The sequence below is a fragment of the Sceloporus occidentalis genome, unplaced genomic scaffold, assembly GCF_023333645.1.
Source record: "Sceloporus occidentalis isolate IW3139 unplaced genomic scaffold, rSceOcc1.0.p SCAF_1, whole genome shotgun sequence".
Taxonomy (NCBI): Eukaryota; Metazoa; Chordata; class Lepidosauria; order Squamata; family Phrynosomatidae; genus Sceloporus; species Sceloporus occidentalis.
Genome location: NW_028316981.1, coordinates 278,924,875 through 278,942,366, shown reverse-complemented (window position 1 = coordinate 278,942,366; position 17,492 = coordinate 278,924,875). Strand labels below are relative to the sequence as shown.

Sequence of the window (17,492 nt, the reverse complement as noted above, 5' to 3'; positions counted from 1 at the left end):
GCATCTGGGAAAAAATGCATCTAAGATTGCCAGACATTTGTAACAGGGTGATTACTTACATTATATATGTAAACGCTTTCCCTGGTAGCAGGAACTTTCTTGAAATGAATAATAAAGTCACGGTGTATTTTTCTGCACTACACCATCTAATTAGTACCTCTTATATATCTGGATACATGAAAGTACAAAAGAGAGAGAGAGAGAGAGAATAAAAACATTCAAGATAACTTTTTAGAAAATCCAGTGATCAGAATCTGGTCTTAAAAGCAGTCAGTTTGTTCATCCTCTTTTGGTTTTGAACTAGGTGTAATTGTTTAAAGTTTATCTTGCCTTTCCTAAAATTAAAACATGAAAATGTTTTAAAACAATCCCCCCCACACACATTAGTTTGTTTTTTTTTCTAAAACAGTACCTCTTTACGGCACACCAACACGCACACACTCCCTACATATATATGTATATTACATGTGTGTGTGCGCGCGCGCATATTACATACATATGTATATTACATTTGTATACAATATTTTAAATACTGTGTAGACAAACACATTTTTGTAGGTGACCCATATGATCTTGGAAGCTAAGGAGGGTCAGCCTTGGTTACCTTTGGATGAGAATGAAGTGGCAAAACCACCTCTGAATATTCCTTGCCTAAGAAAACACTATGAAATTCATGGGGTCGCCATAAGTCAACAGACAACTTGAAGGCACACACATACACGCTTATTTGCTTACATCAAGAAGCAGCCAGGAAGAAATCAAGATAGTAATACTGGCTTGTTGCCCTTCTTTCAACTGTCACATTTGCATGTAGATATAACTCGAAAATTTAAATGCTAAACCACTATTGAGAATTTCAGGTATAAAGTGTAAATCCACTTAACATTAGTTGATGTGTGATAATGGCTGGGATGGTTTTTGTTAGGAAATTACAAATCTCAAATTTTGTCAATAAAATCAGTCTCTTTAAAAATTCAATCACATCTTTCTAAGGTAACATTTACCTCCTCACATCTTTAGCAGCTATCAGACATGACATGGGACATATTCATTGACCCTAAAAATTTTCATCAGAATCATGCACTGAAAGGGGGCAGCCCCAGCCAGACAAGAGGCTCATTTCAATTTTAACGGCCATAATTAAAGGTTAATTCACTGAGTCAGGATTAACGAGGAAAGTACAAATGATAGGCAAGCAGCTGCCTTTATAATACAAGATTAGAACAATGCAATTACAATAAGAATTAGAAAAAATCAACTTCCTGAAAGGTCTGTAATGAATGAACTGCATTTCTCTGTTGCTAATTGTGCTACTTAAACAGGGAAGATGGTACAGCAATCATTTTATTGTAATACCTCTTGATAGCAATGTCTAACAAGATAATACTCTAAATACACAATCACAATTGATACATTGTGAAAATACTGTGATCATTGATGATGGTTAAAAAGAGCAATGATTTCCATTGTGGGTTTTTTAAACTACGATGCACAGACAGAAAAATCATTTCATTCATTAAATCTTTGTTGTTATTAGTGAACTGCCTTCTACAACTTCCTTAATGTGCTTGTAGAGCTACATGGAGATATTAGTAGAAATATTTATAGTGATTGGAACATTTTTCTACTTGAGCTTTATGCTTCTGTTCATAATAGCAACTGTTTTTATTAAATGGAAGTAGAATGGTTGTTGAGAAACTGTTTGTTAGGAAATGGGTTCTTTTAGGAGACAGACTGGGTGAGCTTTTCAAAAATCTTACCTGGGGAACAAATGGATATGAGCATAATGGAAATTAATTGCAGAATAAAGGAGTTTAATGTTAAAGGGAATAGCAATATATCAAATTTTAAAAGATGAGGATTTTGAAGTAAACTGAAATATTTAAGGCATTTTGAAAAGAATGCTATATTTTTAATGGGCCATTTGCCGCTGACACGTTAAAATTGGTGACATATATGTTACATTTTGTTTTTTGTTAGGTATCATAGGATTCAGAAAAGTTGAAAGCAGTTATGCTTATAGATGCAAAGAAAATAATTGAACATCATAAATAGAAGATGTGGAAAATTACCCCTTAAACCCAGTTTCTATGGAAAGAATTTGCATTATGTCGATGGTTTTTGAAGTGCTTTAAGATAATAAATCTGTATGCTGGGATACATAGAAGTATTGATGCTTAAAACCTAATAATCCAGTTGCATCATCCCAGGAAAAATATATAGTGCTGTTTGAAGATTATGTAGCCCGTGATATGGAATGCTATGAGCTCAATGCTATTTCTGTGGAAATGGATTGTAAGCATAATATAGATTTGCTTGATTAAATTATTATTTTTGCTAAGCAGATGACAGCTGGCAAATCTGTCTCCTGTATGCTATAAGTCACAAAAATATATGGGTTATCATTGATATTTAGATCAAGACAGGTATTGTTTGTCTCAAAAACTGGGCCAACATGCTGTTTCTTGCAATATTTTGACATTAAGAGCACCAAGAAATGGTATTTAAGCCGCTTTTGGTACGGGGAGTTGATAACTTTTCATTCATAATTAGCTCATAGAGAACCGAGAGACATTGCAGGGAAATTGAACTGTCAGTGGGTAGAAACAAGCATTTGACCTCATCACATTGAGTGGGGCCCATCATAATTTGTTCATTTGGTGCCCATCAGCCCAGCCTCATCTCTCATACGGCACCTCGCTGACCTTCCCTCTCCAATTCCACTCAGTTCAGCTTTAATTATGACTCTGCAGACCCGAAGAAATATTGCAGCTTGCTCTCAAAAACCCTGAACTGCCACTCACCAAAAGATTGGTTTTTAACAGGTAATAAATGCCCAGAGGAAATGGTGCTATGTCCCACACAGAGCACAGCAGATCCTTTGGAGATACTGCTGCCTCTCAAGTGTCCTAATGCCTAGTAGGGTTTTCTTCAATTTCAGAAAGAACATACTGTGCTTGTTGCCAAGCTCAGTGCTTGCAAAAATAGTCAGCTTTATTGGGGAATGCATTCAGTTACAGTTGGAAAAAACATTCTGATAAAGAATATATTTGATATACTGGAGCTTCATGTTTTAACTTAATCAGCAGGTAATTAACTATAGTTTTAATCCTGAATTAAAAGTTGACTTCCAATTGAATGTTTAGCCCCCAAGTTTGAAGACACATCACTGTTCAAGTCATATAGCCATGCTCCCTCCCTCTCCTAGAGCCAAATTATTTGAGTAAGAAACTCACCTTTGTTTCTGGTTTTGTATCCAAATTTAGCAAATTATTTTGCATTTTTATTTGAAAGTGCTATATGTTGTAGTTTTATTTGTCTCTGGTTCATATATGTTGCATCATACTGGTGAGGTTTGGACATGTTTGTTTTGAAACCCTTTTAACTCTAAGACATTTCAATTAAAGAGAATAGTCAGTATTTTAGTATTTTAGACTCCAAATTCAGAAAATGTTAGATTGCCATGAAGACAATAAGAAGTAATTTGGATTTGGTGAAGAGAAGACTCTCCACTCTTTGGTATCTTCCATTGAAGTTTATGATGCAAATGAGCAAAAATGTAATTTGTACAACAGGTGATCACATGCAAAAAGGTTAATTAATTACAATTGATATTGCACAATTCATAAATTAATAATTAGTTGTCTCATGTTTTCAGAAGTTTAAGCTGTCCACTACTGAAATAAATGGAAAAGAACCTGTCTTTTCTCAAATTAAGATTTTTTTAAAAATAAAGCTTAATAATTTTCCAGCTTTGATCATTAGATTTTGCATTACTCAATCTTACGAAATATTTTTGTTGAGTCATAGTTTACCTGCTGCTATCAATTTTTCCAAGATGAGCTTGTTCAGTAGCAGAATGAGAAACTGATTTGAGAAGAGAAGACCAAAAATGCTGAAAATCCAGTTTTAGTTGCAAAAAATGTGTCCCTAAAGACTTGAAGGCAAATAAAAGTATTCAAAACTACAGTGTATCCTTGTAGTGAATGTGGAACTGTCAGCAGGATTTTCAGGTCATTTGACAAAAAGGATACAGGTGCAGTAGCTAGCAGTGAAGGTGACTGCTAGTTTCATCAATCACTTTGCCTTTCTTTAAGTTGATACATAATGGACCCCTTCAATCAGCTTCCTTGTTCTTTGTCACTTGTTTAGGAAAAAAGAAAAAAGGTAGAAAGGCTGGGCTTTAAAGTCAAGGTTACGAAATGAATTGTTTCTTATTTACACAAGGTAGATAGATGTCAGCGTGAACAGAGGCTCTTCATAAAATGTTGTGTTTGTCAATAGGTGATAATATGCAGTTTGAAACTTGCTTCATACAGACCTTGAGCAGTGTATTCAATACAGCAGTGTATTCAAACAGGGGTTTGGAATTAAGATATTGTTCGTTGATGAAGTCAAAACATGTTATAGAAAATGTATTAATAAATATACTGTATTTACCAAGGCCACAATTAAAGATCAACTTTGTTCAGTAATTAGATAGAGTCTGTGTTGATATTTTGGTTTTGGACTTCCTAGAAAACTGGATGCTTTCCTAATCTACTCTTCGTAATTTTATGTACAAAATGGCATGCAGTCTAACTGCTATCTTACTTGAAAACATTTCAACACTACCAAGCCTCTTTGACCACAATAAATTACTTACAGTCTGAGAAACCTCGTAGACTTGTGGTGGGTGACATGTGGGTTACAGCTGCATGCGCTCCCTTTAAGAACCTATTGGGCATAGCTCATTTGGGTCTTTTCCACTTCCAAAGATTCTGCTGCCACCACAAAATGCAAACAGTTCTTCTGGAGAACATGTCAAATGAGAAGCATACATCTTGTTTTCTTGCTGAATTGCTAGGGTTTTGCATTGATAGGAAGAGGTAGGACATTGTAGCTTCTATTGGATTTCAGAGGAACTAGTATGACTACCCAGCAACAGGAACTTGCCCACTAATGCTCTAGATGTTAAGAAAGAGACCCCCAAAACATAAAAATACCTCACTTCAATTCATGCTAATCTCAGTGTAACATGTAAGTTGCTGTGGAAACAGACTGCCTAAAATATGTTCATTTTCTATTACCTAAAATGTATAAAGATGTGGTTCTCACTTTTGGGATAAATCCAGCATTCTATTAGCTGTTGCAGCAGAGCTTTCTTACCCTCCCCTCCCCCTTCAGCACTTTGTGCCAACTGAAAACAAAATTTGGAAGGCTCCACAGTATTACAGAGATAATTTTGGAGGTTTCACAGAAGGATTACATTGAGGAGGGAGAATTGCCCCTGTGCCTGCTGGTTCTGCTTTATCTCACCATTCCACCAACAGAATGCAGCCATTGGGTGCTTCTCATTATTGCCAAAGCTTCTTACATAGTGTGCTGTAACAGGGTTACCAAATGTTTTACACTGTTATTTTTATTAAATTTGTAAATTTGGGATTGGGGCTGGGTCTTGCTTGCAATAGGTCATGAAAGCATTAAGTTCTATTGATTTCAATTGGTCTGCAATAAGTATGGCCAAGTCTGAAGCCAAATCAGTTAAACATTTGGTATAATTACTTTTTTCTCCCAGTTTCTTTTCTTTTTGGCTGGGTGGAGCTCCTCTGGTGTCAACTGCAAAGGTCTTCTCTTTTTCCATTGTATTACAACCTCTTGAGCAAATAGGTACATGTAATTTAAGTCCAAGAGGCTGTTCTTTTGACACGCTTCACATATGAACTTGTTTAATAAGGTCTATAAAGTCTTTGACTTGTAGTTATTCCAACTCTGAAGGTGAAAAGGTAAACTGGGGATTGGATAGGACCTCCTTCATAGTTGTGCTTTGACTGTGGAACTTCTCCCTCAGACAATTATGTGATGTTCCCAGTTTTTCACCTTATGGCTGAATATTTTTCTTAATAAATTGCATTACTGTTTTAAATACTTTATTTTGTAAGTTGCCTTGGAAACAGTGACTGAAAGATGAAATTAAAACATTTTAAATAGTATAACGATAATCTTCAAGTATCTGTCTTTGAAAGAGTTTAACATTATTTACAGTTTCTGCTTTCTATAAGATCTATTTTGCTCTTTTTTTCATTGCACTTTTGATAGTGGACAATTTTGCAAGTTAATGACTGATGCAGCAAAGTGTTTAAGCATTTTTATAAAACCAAAGCATATAGCTAGTCTCAGTGAAGTCAACTGTTTCAAACGAAATCTGTGGCATATGACAGAACTTAATATTCATGAAGAGTGCTCATATTTCAAAGCATTCTACTGGCACAAGGCAAATTTGCATTACTGCACCTTACATTTCCAGGGCACTTGGAGGATTTGGCTTTATGAAATATGTCAATATAAAGTTTTCAGCTTCATCTTGAAAAAAACAGTCATAATGTTTCAAAGAAATGTGGTGATTCATATATCACTCTTATAACTTGAAAGATGGCATTTTTAGAAGTAAATGTATTATTTTAACAAATATAATGTAATTACTTCAGTATAAAATAAATTGCAAAAATTCTGTAGCAAATGAAATGACTCCAATAAATGACTGGATTCTGTCTTTTTGGTTTCAGTTGAGTTTTATTTATCCAAATACATGCAGTACATTGTTTGACACCTTTTACTTGTTTTTTTTTTCTTTAAAAGATTAAGGGTAAATCTAAAAGAGAGAAATAGACATCTCAAATGTTTATATATAAAAAGCTGGTCAAAATGATGCATAAACAAAACTTCTGAGAAGAAAATTTTATTTTCAGATTTATTGTGCAGTTCTGTTTTAAAAGGATGTTTTTAAAGCCCATTTGAAATATCTCATATAGTGAAATGACCAAAGAACTAGAGGCAGGTCATGATGCTGCAAGGCATGGAAAATGTATTTCTGATGCTTCATAGGAGCCTGAAATAAAGCTTTTTACTTAGTAAGGTAAAAATGTCTTCCTCACCGGCTTCTTGAAGCCTGGGAAGTAATGACTGATTTGCTGAAGTAGGAGGTAGGGCCAGATTTGGCAAAGCATGCTTGCTTACGACCTTATTGTTCTTATTGAAATGGACTCAGTGGTGGATGACTTGGTATGGGTGAAATAAAAACTCCGGCCCGGTTTTCCATCTTTTTCCTTACAATGATATTACTCTGGGATATTTTTTGCAACTTGGAAACATTAAAAAGATACATAGGGGCGAAACACACCGCTCCTTTGCACCGCTGTTCGGGCAGTTTCAGGGCACAGCATTTTGACAATGTATGCATTGAAGCTGACCAGAAGCCAGTTTCATGCTGCCTGACTACCCAACATGGGCTGGCTTCCAGGTGCTCTGAAGGCACAGTGTTTACACACCGCACGCCACGAGAACACCTGAAGGCTAGCTTCTGTCCACGCTGGGGCAGAAAAATCAGTTTTTTGCTGGCACACTATTTGTTACTTCTTTTGGGGGTGGTAAAAAGGTGGATTGGGGCTGTAGCGTGTGGTTGCCACAGCCTTGATCCAGCTTTGTCAGGGGTAACTTCAAGCCTCCCCTTTGGGGTAGTCTGTTTCTCCCCTTAGTGAGATGAAGTCTGCCACTTGCATACTTAATTTTTGCCTTCTTGCCTAATTTGATCTGCCAGTATGGAGCTGGTGTTTTGGGTATAGTGGAAACTGTCTCCTTCTCAAAGCAAAAAACCCCCAAACCTCTGGCCATTTATGTGTTTCTAGAATTCCTCTTCCTTATTTGTACTTCAGAGGTAAGCTTCCACTTGATACTACTTGAATATAAGAAACTGAACTAGAACATTACTAGTTCCTCTGACTATATGAAAGGTTACATTTGGCATACCATTAAGTCAGCAATGCTAGAGGTTCACTTAGGCATCATTTTTTGTCGTGCCAGCATGCTATCATGTGTTCTTAAATTTCAAATTTATGCAATATTTTATGCCATCTGTTTACATAACTGTTGATATAATCATAGAATAACTTGCAAGATGTAGGCCTCTCCACCTCTCATGTAATAGTGAAATTTTGTAACTAAAAAGTCTATTAAACTCTGTTGTTATATTTGTCTATTTAGCCTTGGCTCGGACGTCTACCAAAGGTTTGAAAACCTAGTTGATGCAGATTCAGAGAATAGTCCACAATCACTGATATCTCAGATAGGATCAAATTAACAAATTCTTTTTTTCCAAACAAGAATTTATAATATTCTGCTTACGCAAAAGGAACTTTTGATCCAAATTCCACCTCAACATTAGGAAGAACATCCTGACGATAAGAGATGTTCAACAGTGGAAAGCACACACTCCCTGGAAGAGTGGTGGAGTCTCCTCTTTTGTAGGCTTTTAAACAGGCTGGATGTCTATCTGTCAGGAATGCTTTGATTCTGTGTTCCTGCATGACAGCGGGTTGAACTAGATCACCCTTATAGGTCTCTTCCAATTCTGTGGTCCTATGATTCTATGACTGACTTGTTCTTCTATAAGAGATACAAAGGAAACCTGTAGCATCTGTGAGAATGAAATATGTTTGTAGTACATGCTTTTGTAAGCTCAGTCTACTTCATCATATTCAAATTGTTTCTTTCTTTAAAATAAACATTTACAAAAAGGATTTTTTAAAGTAGTGGGAGGAATTGTTTCAATATTGGCATATTTAATTACAGTAGTTTGACAACAGAAGTTATTATGGAGAACTAACATTAGCAGGGTACAGACCGCCCAGAAGAGGCGCCTCCTCGGCACCTCTCTGCTGCACAGCTGTGCCGCAACATACAAATTGTGTGGCGTAGCTGTGCAGCAGAAGAAAGAGCTCAAAAAAGCGGCTCCTTTTTGCTGCACCGCAAAGCGCCAAAGACAGCGCATATACGTTGCAGCAGCGTAGCTCCGTATGGAAGCTGCGCAGCTGTGACGTAACGGTTACGCATGCCATGTGTAAGGCGCTGCATAACGGTGGCATGTGCACGACGTGCTAGGGTTGCAGAAATTCTGTACCAGATACGAGATACCCGCATTTCAGATATAATTTACATATATTTTTATACTGTTATATTGTTATATGTATTATTGTATTGTTGTGCTGTGCAATGACCTTTGGTCAAAAGCAGTAAAATTTGATTGATTGCTAGGGTTGCAGGGCGTGTGCATGCGCCGCCCCAAGGCAACCCTAGCACGTTGTGGATGCGCCACAAAGGGCCCGTCAGAGAGGGCCATTATAAAGAACCAGCATTTAGGGGTAAAAGCCGATCAGTTTTAAATTTCGTTTCAAAGACTGCAGTTTACATAGGTGACAAGTTTGAAGAGATGTTTCTGTATCAGCAATGTAGTGGGGACTGTCATCATTGTCTTTTGGGAGACCTTGCAGCTGCCTGAGAACCTGCAGTATATTTTTAATAAAATTAAGAACAATTTAGTAAAGAGCTGGTTCACAGAAAGCACAGAATGTAGTTCATAGCCTTTGGAACTACTTTGCCACACAAATTGGCCTTTGTTACAGCATGAACCGCCCTTGCTCAACTATATATTTGCACAGTTTGAGCATTTCTGAGAACAACTTGAAATTTTACATATCCTCATTTTTTAAAAAAAGCTGTATTACAGCTACTTAAAGCAGTGGAATTAAAAGTTTTACAATTTTCATTTTAAATCTACCCCCAAAGAAGCTGACATACCATGTCATAAAATAACTATTAGTGATTAGTTTGTATCATATAAATCTAACTTGAGTTGATAATATGGTCCATTACCAGCTAACTGCACAGAGTATTTTTCATTTTACACTCTTCAGTTACTTTTTAGTGAAGTGTTGAAAATGTGAAGCTTTTCTCTTTTCTAAAATTGCACGCTGTCTGTCTGTTATTAGGGATATAACAGCTCTTATAAATGTTTCAGTAAGCACTAAGTAGACAGTTATGTGCACTCTCATTCCACGCTTATTTGCTTACTGTAATAAACTGATAAAATATGTGTGGTTTGTCTCTTTGTAGCTACAGACACACAGATTTCCTTTAGAAATAATGTTGTGTCTGCAGAATTGATTGGTTATTTTCTTAAAACATCCAGAACTACATAGATGACTTTCTTAAACATATGCCAATGGGATTTGTAGTGTATTATCTCACAGTTGTTAAATTTATGCTTTAGGGAAGGAATTTATTTCACTGTGGTTACAACATTTGCATTGAATCAGTCATATATGAAACAATTTCATTCACTCTCATCTGGATTTTGTTTTCAGTTCTATCAGGTGTAGAGGACATGCTCCTGTAATGACATTTTCTTTGAGGCAACTGACAGGTTACAAATACTGCTTGAACTGGATGCTAACATGCTAAAATTATGGACTTTTCAGCAACTGAAATTCCATTTTTGAAATAAATAAATAATAATAATAATAATAATAATAATAATAAAATTTATTTCTATACCGCTTTTCCGCATTGATCAAAGCGGTATACACAACTAAGAAAATACAACAATAAAATCACAGTATAATACATAACGTTAAAACTATTTAGATTACTAATAAGCCAAAATAAAGCCTGCTAAGCTGATGATCCATGATGGAAATACATATAAAGGGGGGAATTACATAATATCAGAGCACATGGGGGAAAGCTTGATGGAAAAAGAAGGTCTTAAGTCTCTTTTTGAAGAGATCTAGGGAGGTGATGGAGCGGAGCTCATCAGGAAGAGTGTTCCAGATTTTTGGGGCCATGATAGAAAAGGCCCTTTGCGAGGTAGACACATATTTCGCAATCGGAACTCTCAACAGATTCTTCCCGGCTAACCTGAGTGTGCGGGGCGGATTATATGGGGAGAGGCGGTCCTCCAAGTAACCTGGGCCCAAGCCATTTAGGCATATGTAGGTTGTTCTTCTTACACAAGGTGTGTATTTAAATGGGAAAACAAAAAAAAAACCTATTTGTATTTCTTTATTTACTAGTGAAAAGGATTATTTGAATTCATGGATTTGCCTGTACATATCTGTGGTTGTTGCATCCCAAGGATTCTCTTGCATACATGAGGAAAAACGCTGTTTTACATTGTTCTAACTGAAACTTATTCTAGCTAAAACAGAGGTGCCCTTGGTCAGTCAAAAGACAAATTGGGAAACAGGGATTTAGCCTGTGCTGTATGCAGTTAGGCTCCCCTGTTACTGGCTAGTTCCAGAAGCAGCAAGTATTTTTCTTGCACCCTTATCTGGATGACATTTTGGTGAAAGCTGAGAGCCTGGTGAGGACGAAATTATATCTCAGGAAGACTTTGGAGTGTTTGGAATGTCTGTGATTCATAGTGAACTACACGAAGGATCATCTGAAGATGACAAGCATCTGATTTAAGTGCACATATATGGGGAAAGTTTGTGTGTTTGTTTTGGAAATGGAGTCAGAAATAAGGCAAATGGGGTCGTATTTGATTTGAAAGTAAAAAGCAGTGATACAGTTAACAAGAGTGTTAGGAGTGTTGACATCAAGAATTCAATTGATTCCTTGGCCAAGGTTTCATGCAATGCCTCTCCAACTTTTCCTCATATGATATCAATTGTCAGTATTGAGAAAGAAACATTACATCTTCCCTTTATCAGGACAAGTTCTGAAGGATCTGAAGTGGTGGATCAGGGGCAAGTCAACAAGCAATGGTATTTTCTTCATTTATTAGGAGAAAATATTATTAACCATAGATGCACGCCTTTATGGTTGGGAGTCCCATTGCAATGTCCAGTCTGCTCAGGAGCAATGGTCATTAATGGGGAAAACCTGAAATCATAGAATCATAGAGTTGGAAGAGACCACAAGGGCCATTCAGTCCAACTCTTGCCACGCAGGAACTCTCAGTCAAAGCAACCCCAACAGATGGCCATCAAGCCTCTGTTTAAAGACCTCCAAGGAGGGAGACTCCACCACTCTCTGAGGAAGTGTCTTCCTTACTCTCAGGAAGTTCCTCCTAATGTTGAGGTGGAATCTCTTTTCCTGTAGCTTTGCTCCGGGTCCTGTTCTCTGTTCTCTAGAAGAATGGAACAGAATATTAGAATGGGGTGAGAAACATCTGAAACCATTGACAGCAGTTCATCCAAGAGGGACTTTAAATTATCACAGATTTTCTGAGCCATTGCATTTCTCTGAGGCTGAAAAATGTGACTTGCCCATGGTCATCCATGGGGCTGCTCTAACTGAGTGGGGAATCGAATGCTGGTCTCCCAGGGTCCACTCAAAGCATTACATCTTTAAAGGTTTTCGAACTAATGTCTTTTAAATATATATAGCCAGCCCGCCATATCCACGGTTTCTTTATCCATGGACTCAGTCAACCACAACTTGAAAATATTAACCCCCCCCCCCCAAAAAAAAAAAAAAAGTATGCTATTTTATGAACAGGACCCCATTTTACTATGCCACTACATGTAATGAGACGTGAACATCCAAGGATTTTATGGAGGGTTCTGAAACCATCTTACACTAGCAGAATATTAGTCCATCTACCCTAATGTTGTCTATTATGATTGGCAATGGCTTTTCAGTCTGTTGAACAGAGCTCATTCTGATCGTACAACTAGAGATGTCAAGCAGTGCCATACAGATGTAGAGCATATTAGTGAGAAGTATCCACTCCCGATTATTTGCTGTCTTTTTTCTTTCTTTCTGTGCTTTAATACTTTCATTTAACTTTGATATTTTTCCTTCCAAGGGTGGTTGTTCAGTTCTCCAAAAATCTCCTAATGTTCTGGCTGTGCATGGAATATAATGTTGGTTTCTTGGATCATACTATCTTTTTTGACCTGCCTTAAGAACTTTATAGTATATTTTCAATGGCATTTCTTATTACACATGTAACAGGTCAGTGCTCCAGTCTTTGTGCCAATGAAGACTCATGAACTCCTTCACCGAATGAGTGGGAAAGGATTAGCAGCTCATTATCACTTCTCAAGACAACCATGCATTTATAATGACCAAATGGTTTCTGTCCAAGTGACATTAACAAACACCAGTGACCAGAAGATGGAGAATATCCACTTAGATGAAAAAAAGCTGCCTGCTGGCATGAGAGTGCATATGTTTAACTCAATAGGTAATTAAACTGTTACTTCAGAACTGTTTATTTAAAAAAATCTTTAATTCTGGAAGTTGGTAGATCTTTTGACTGTTGTTTTATGTAGTTTAATTAGATAAAGGTTCATATCTATAAATGAATTATGATCTAATGCATGGTTATGTTCATAGTTCCATTAAAATGTAATGTACAGCCTGGTTTGTATGAGTGACAGGGATAATGTTTTATTTTTTTATTTCAGATTGTCAAACAGATGAGCATTGAATAATTGAATAAGTAAACTAGATTATAGTGATCATCAACCATAAAATTTTATGGGTTAGATTTAGATAGATGAACAGCACTCTCCAGAATAGTATTCCATGGCTTCTCATCCATACATGCACTCTCTCATCAGTAGAATATGGGACTTTCTTAAATATATAAGTGTTGCCATCAAAAAAGGAAACTGATAAAAGAAAAAACTAAAAAAGAAAAAACTTTGACTGCATTTTGGAAGAAGCTTTCAGGTGGTTTCTAGAAGATTTTATACTTATGTAAGGCTTACATGACCTTGTTGTTTCATTTTATGTGTGTATATTAATAGTGTTGGTTAAAACATTTTCTGAAACATGTTGAACTGCTCTAAATTTTTGTGGTGCAGGATCCTAACCCTATTTTTTGTTATTTTTACCTGAGGTACCACATTTTCTGTTAAAATAGTAATACCTAGGATCACATCTATATTGTTTACAGAGGTATTACTTGTAGTCAAAAATTGGGGGGGGGGGGGGGAATTATCCGGATAGTTTTCAGATTAAAATAAAGAATGAATAGGTTCATATATTTTAATGAAATTAATTCATTCCAAAAATTATTAATCTTGTCATCCATTTTGGGTTTTATTTAACATGCATATTATGAGGAAGTTTAATCTTAACAGCTACACCACAAGTTCTAAACAACCAGTCAGTCAGAAAGGAGGGCAACATTTTTTCCCATTGTGAGGCTCCTAAGATTTTAAAGATCTGCAAGCAAACTAATAGTTATTTTTGCATCATTGTTATCTCTACATTCTTTTATTGTCAGAGAATTCTCAGAGGACCTTCTGGAAGTTTGCACTGAGGCTGTGTTTGCTGAATCACATAGAGTACTGTCATTTTAAAAGACAACCAAATGTTATGGGCATATGTCCACAACTTTTCACAAAATGCTTTCCTATTTCAAAAGTTGGGAAAGGAAGGAAAAAGCAGATAATCTGCATTATATGGTCATGTTCCCACAGTGCCTATGCAAGGGTAGCTTGGCAAAGGTAGCAGTCATAAAATATGATAATAGCAGGGAGCTCAGAACTGTTTTTTAAGGTGAAGAAGCTTAATATTGCCGAACACGTTATTATTCATTGTACCTAATTGCAGGTAGAGATTGGATTACTTTTCTAATCCATTATCATTGAACTATCCTTAAATATGGCAATTCTTACAAGCACAATGAGTATTTAGAAGTGTTCTCCATGTGCTCAGTGTAGCTTACTTCCAGGAAAGTGTTCCTAGGATAGGTTGCAGGCACAGTAACAACTACTACCCTAATATTCCTTGATCAAATTTTCCTTGCTCAAATCTTGGTGATCCAGTTTTGCCAAATCATTTCACAGAAGCTGAGCTCTTAACTGTGGTCTTCAGTGGGGGCTTGAACCTCCCTGCCTACCCTTTTCTGGGGTCCACATGTTTAAGGTTGCCATAATTCTCTACCACAAACCGGGACAAAATGTAGGACAAAATTTAGACCAAAATGCAGGACAATTGTAGGATAAAATTTAGCCCCATATGTAGGACATTTAAGGTCATTTTTCTTAAATGTCCTACATTTTGGGCTAAATTTTATCCTATAATTGTCCTACATTTTGTCCCGGTTTGTGGTGTTCCACTTCAAACTTACTCTCAATTTGATGTTTATATGGTTTATCTGTAAATGAATGAATCAGGCGTATTTAACAAGGCTGGTTTGATTTAACTGGATCATTTAAGCGTTCTGTACTTTTACTCTCATAGTTAGTTTTAAATGCTTTAAAATAATGTAGAATTAGTGCTGTAATATGATAGTTTTTTAATTTTTTTCCTTAAATGTTCTTATTAACATCAATGTGTTTTAGCTGTATTTTGTTTTAATTTATGAAATAAGCTTCCTTGGGTCCCTTGTTGGGAAAAGGGTAGCATATAAATTAAATAAATAAATATATTGAAAATAATTTTAACCATAATTTCCCCAAAATATAGGGGGGGGGGAATATTGTAAACTAAACTGAGTAGTAATCAAAGGTCATATGAGAATCCTTTAGTAAAACATAACATGAGAATTCCTTTTGTAATTAGTATGTGCATTGACATAAGAAGTAAGCAACCATGGAGTACATAAGCTTCTGTGCGATCAATCAGGCTTGCACTGCAATCATTTTATGTGCGCCCTAAACTTAATGGGGCATACTTTTTGCTAGGCACGTCCAGGATTGCACTGTGTAAAGGAAGGTAAGTGGTTTCTTTATAATGAAAGTAATCAATAAGTTCTCCCAAGAATAATACAGAACTGAGTTTTGAGCAAAATTTTTTGAAGATGCATTTTAGAAATCATACACCATATGGTTTATTGTGTAAAACTAGTTAATCATATTTGTTTCACCGTAAAACTATGAGGTATTTTAGCTATGAATAGATGTGTTATAGAATACAGATATTGTCATCTAAAATTGTAAATACAATTTGCTTTAGTTTCTGAAGGTATTGATAGAATAAGGACTTCTGTCTGCTAAGACTTTAATAGCCTCTGATAAAGTATAACTGCTTCCTTTTAAAATACTTAAAATGAAGTACCATATATACTCGACTATAAGTCAACTTCATGTATAAGTCGAGGGCAAATTTTAGGGCCAAAATTATGGATTTTGCTATGACCCATGGATAAATCGAGGGTAAAACTTAGGAGCATATAACAAAGGATCTAAAGGATGAAGCAAAGCAAAACAATGTCAAAGAACTTACAAAATTCCAGCAGACTTAACACTTTGTGCTCACCCTTAAGGCTAGATGGAGGAGAGAATAAAGCAGGGTTTCCCAAACTGGGGGTTGCGACCCCTTTGGGGGTTGCTCAACCCTTTCTTGGGGGTCGCCAGGTTGGGATTCCCCCCTGCCTCCCCCTCCTCCCTTTTTCCTTGCGGGTGCCGGCGCTAGTGCTGGCTACCGCAAGGAGAAGGGGCCGGGGCCGCCTCATCCTCTTCCCTTCTCACGGGTGCCATTGAAGGCACCTGCGAGGAGAAGGGGAAAGGGCCGGGGCCGCCTCCTCCTTCTCCGCTTCTCCCCGCGGGTGCCAGGCATCCGCGGGAAGAAGGGGACAAGGACAGGGCTGCAAGCCCCAGCAGCCTTTGCAGCCGTAAGTCCCGCCCCTTCTTCACCGGTGGCCTCCCTGATTGGTTGGGAGGCCAGGTAGGGGTGGGACTTCTGGCCACAAAGGCCGCTGGGGCTTGTAGGCGGTCGAAAGTCCCACCCCCACTTGGCTTCTCAACCAATGAGGGAGGTCGCGTGCAGGACTTTCTCCCACAATGGGGGTCACGGCCCAACAAAGGTTGAAAACCGCTGGAATAAAGGGAGAGGGTGTCAGTGCTTTCAGGACAGATTATATTCTTGCTTTTCACCAGGGGATGGTTCCTTCTTTTAAATAAGAGTTAAGATACAGTACTTACATTGACTCATGGGTAAGTCAACTCAGGTTTTTGGGGAGCATTTTTGACCTAAATTTCTAGACTTATACATGAGTATAAGGTGGCGCAGTTGTTAAATGCCTGTACTGCAGCCACTCACTCAAAACCACAAGGTTGCGAGTTCAAGACCAGCAAAAGGTCTCAAACTTGACTCAGGCTTGCATCCTTCCGAGGTCGCTAAAATGAGTACCCAGATTATTGGGACAAATTAGCTTACAGTTGTAAACCACTTAGACACTGTTAAGGTGGTATGAAGTGGTATATCAATGAAGCTTGTTTATTTTGTTTATATGCAGTAAGTCATAATATGGTAAATTATATAAAAGACATAGGCCCGTTACAAACGGGCACCCTAGGACGGACTCAGTCCGTGCTAGGGTTAGAAAGGGGCGTCTCTTCCAGACGCTTCTAACCCTAGCATGGACTGAGTCCGTAACAAATGGCGGCAGCCGTTCCGCACGGCCGCCACCATTTTGACGTAACGGATGCTCTGCGTCCGCATGTCACGCGGTGGAAGTGACATCGCGAGTGCGTGACTAGCACCTCGCGGCATCTCTTCCGGGCTGTAAGAAGGAGCACGATTTTCACGCTCCTTCTTTGCTGTATCCGGGAACCGCGCCGTTTGGCTGCTGCGGTTCCCGGATGCAGCAACCGGCGGCGGCAGCAGACCGCCGCAATCCGGTGGTCTGTAACGCGCCATAGCTGTGTTGATCTAGAAAGTCATTAGGCAAAGGGATTTTGTAGCATCTTTGAGATTAGTTGAAGGAGAAG

General features: G+C 37.6%; 1 protein-coding gene across 5 annotated transcripts in view; it reads left to right on the top strand.

The window, feature by feature from the left end:
• AP3B1 (adaptor related protein complex 3 subunit beta 1) overlaps positions 1-17,492 on the top strand; it is a 207,715-nt gene that overhangs the window by 144,336 nt on the left and 45,887 nt on the right. For all 5 annotated transcript variants that reach the window (XM_089494600.1, XM_089494591.1, XM_089494621.1 and 2 more), the window contains exon 23: positions 12,778-13,009. In XM_089494600.1, coding sequence (XP_089350726.1) covers positions 12,778-13,009 — 232 coding nt within the window. The remainder of the gene's footprint in view (positions 1-12,777; positions 13,010-17,492) is intronic.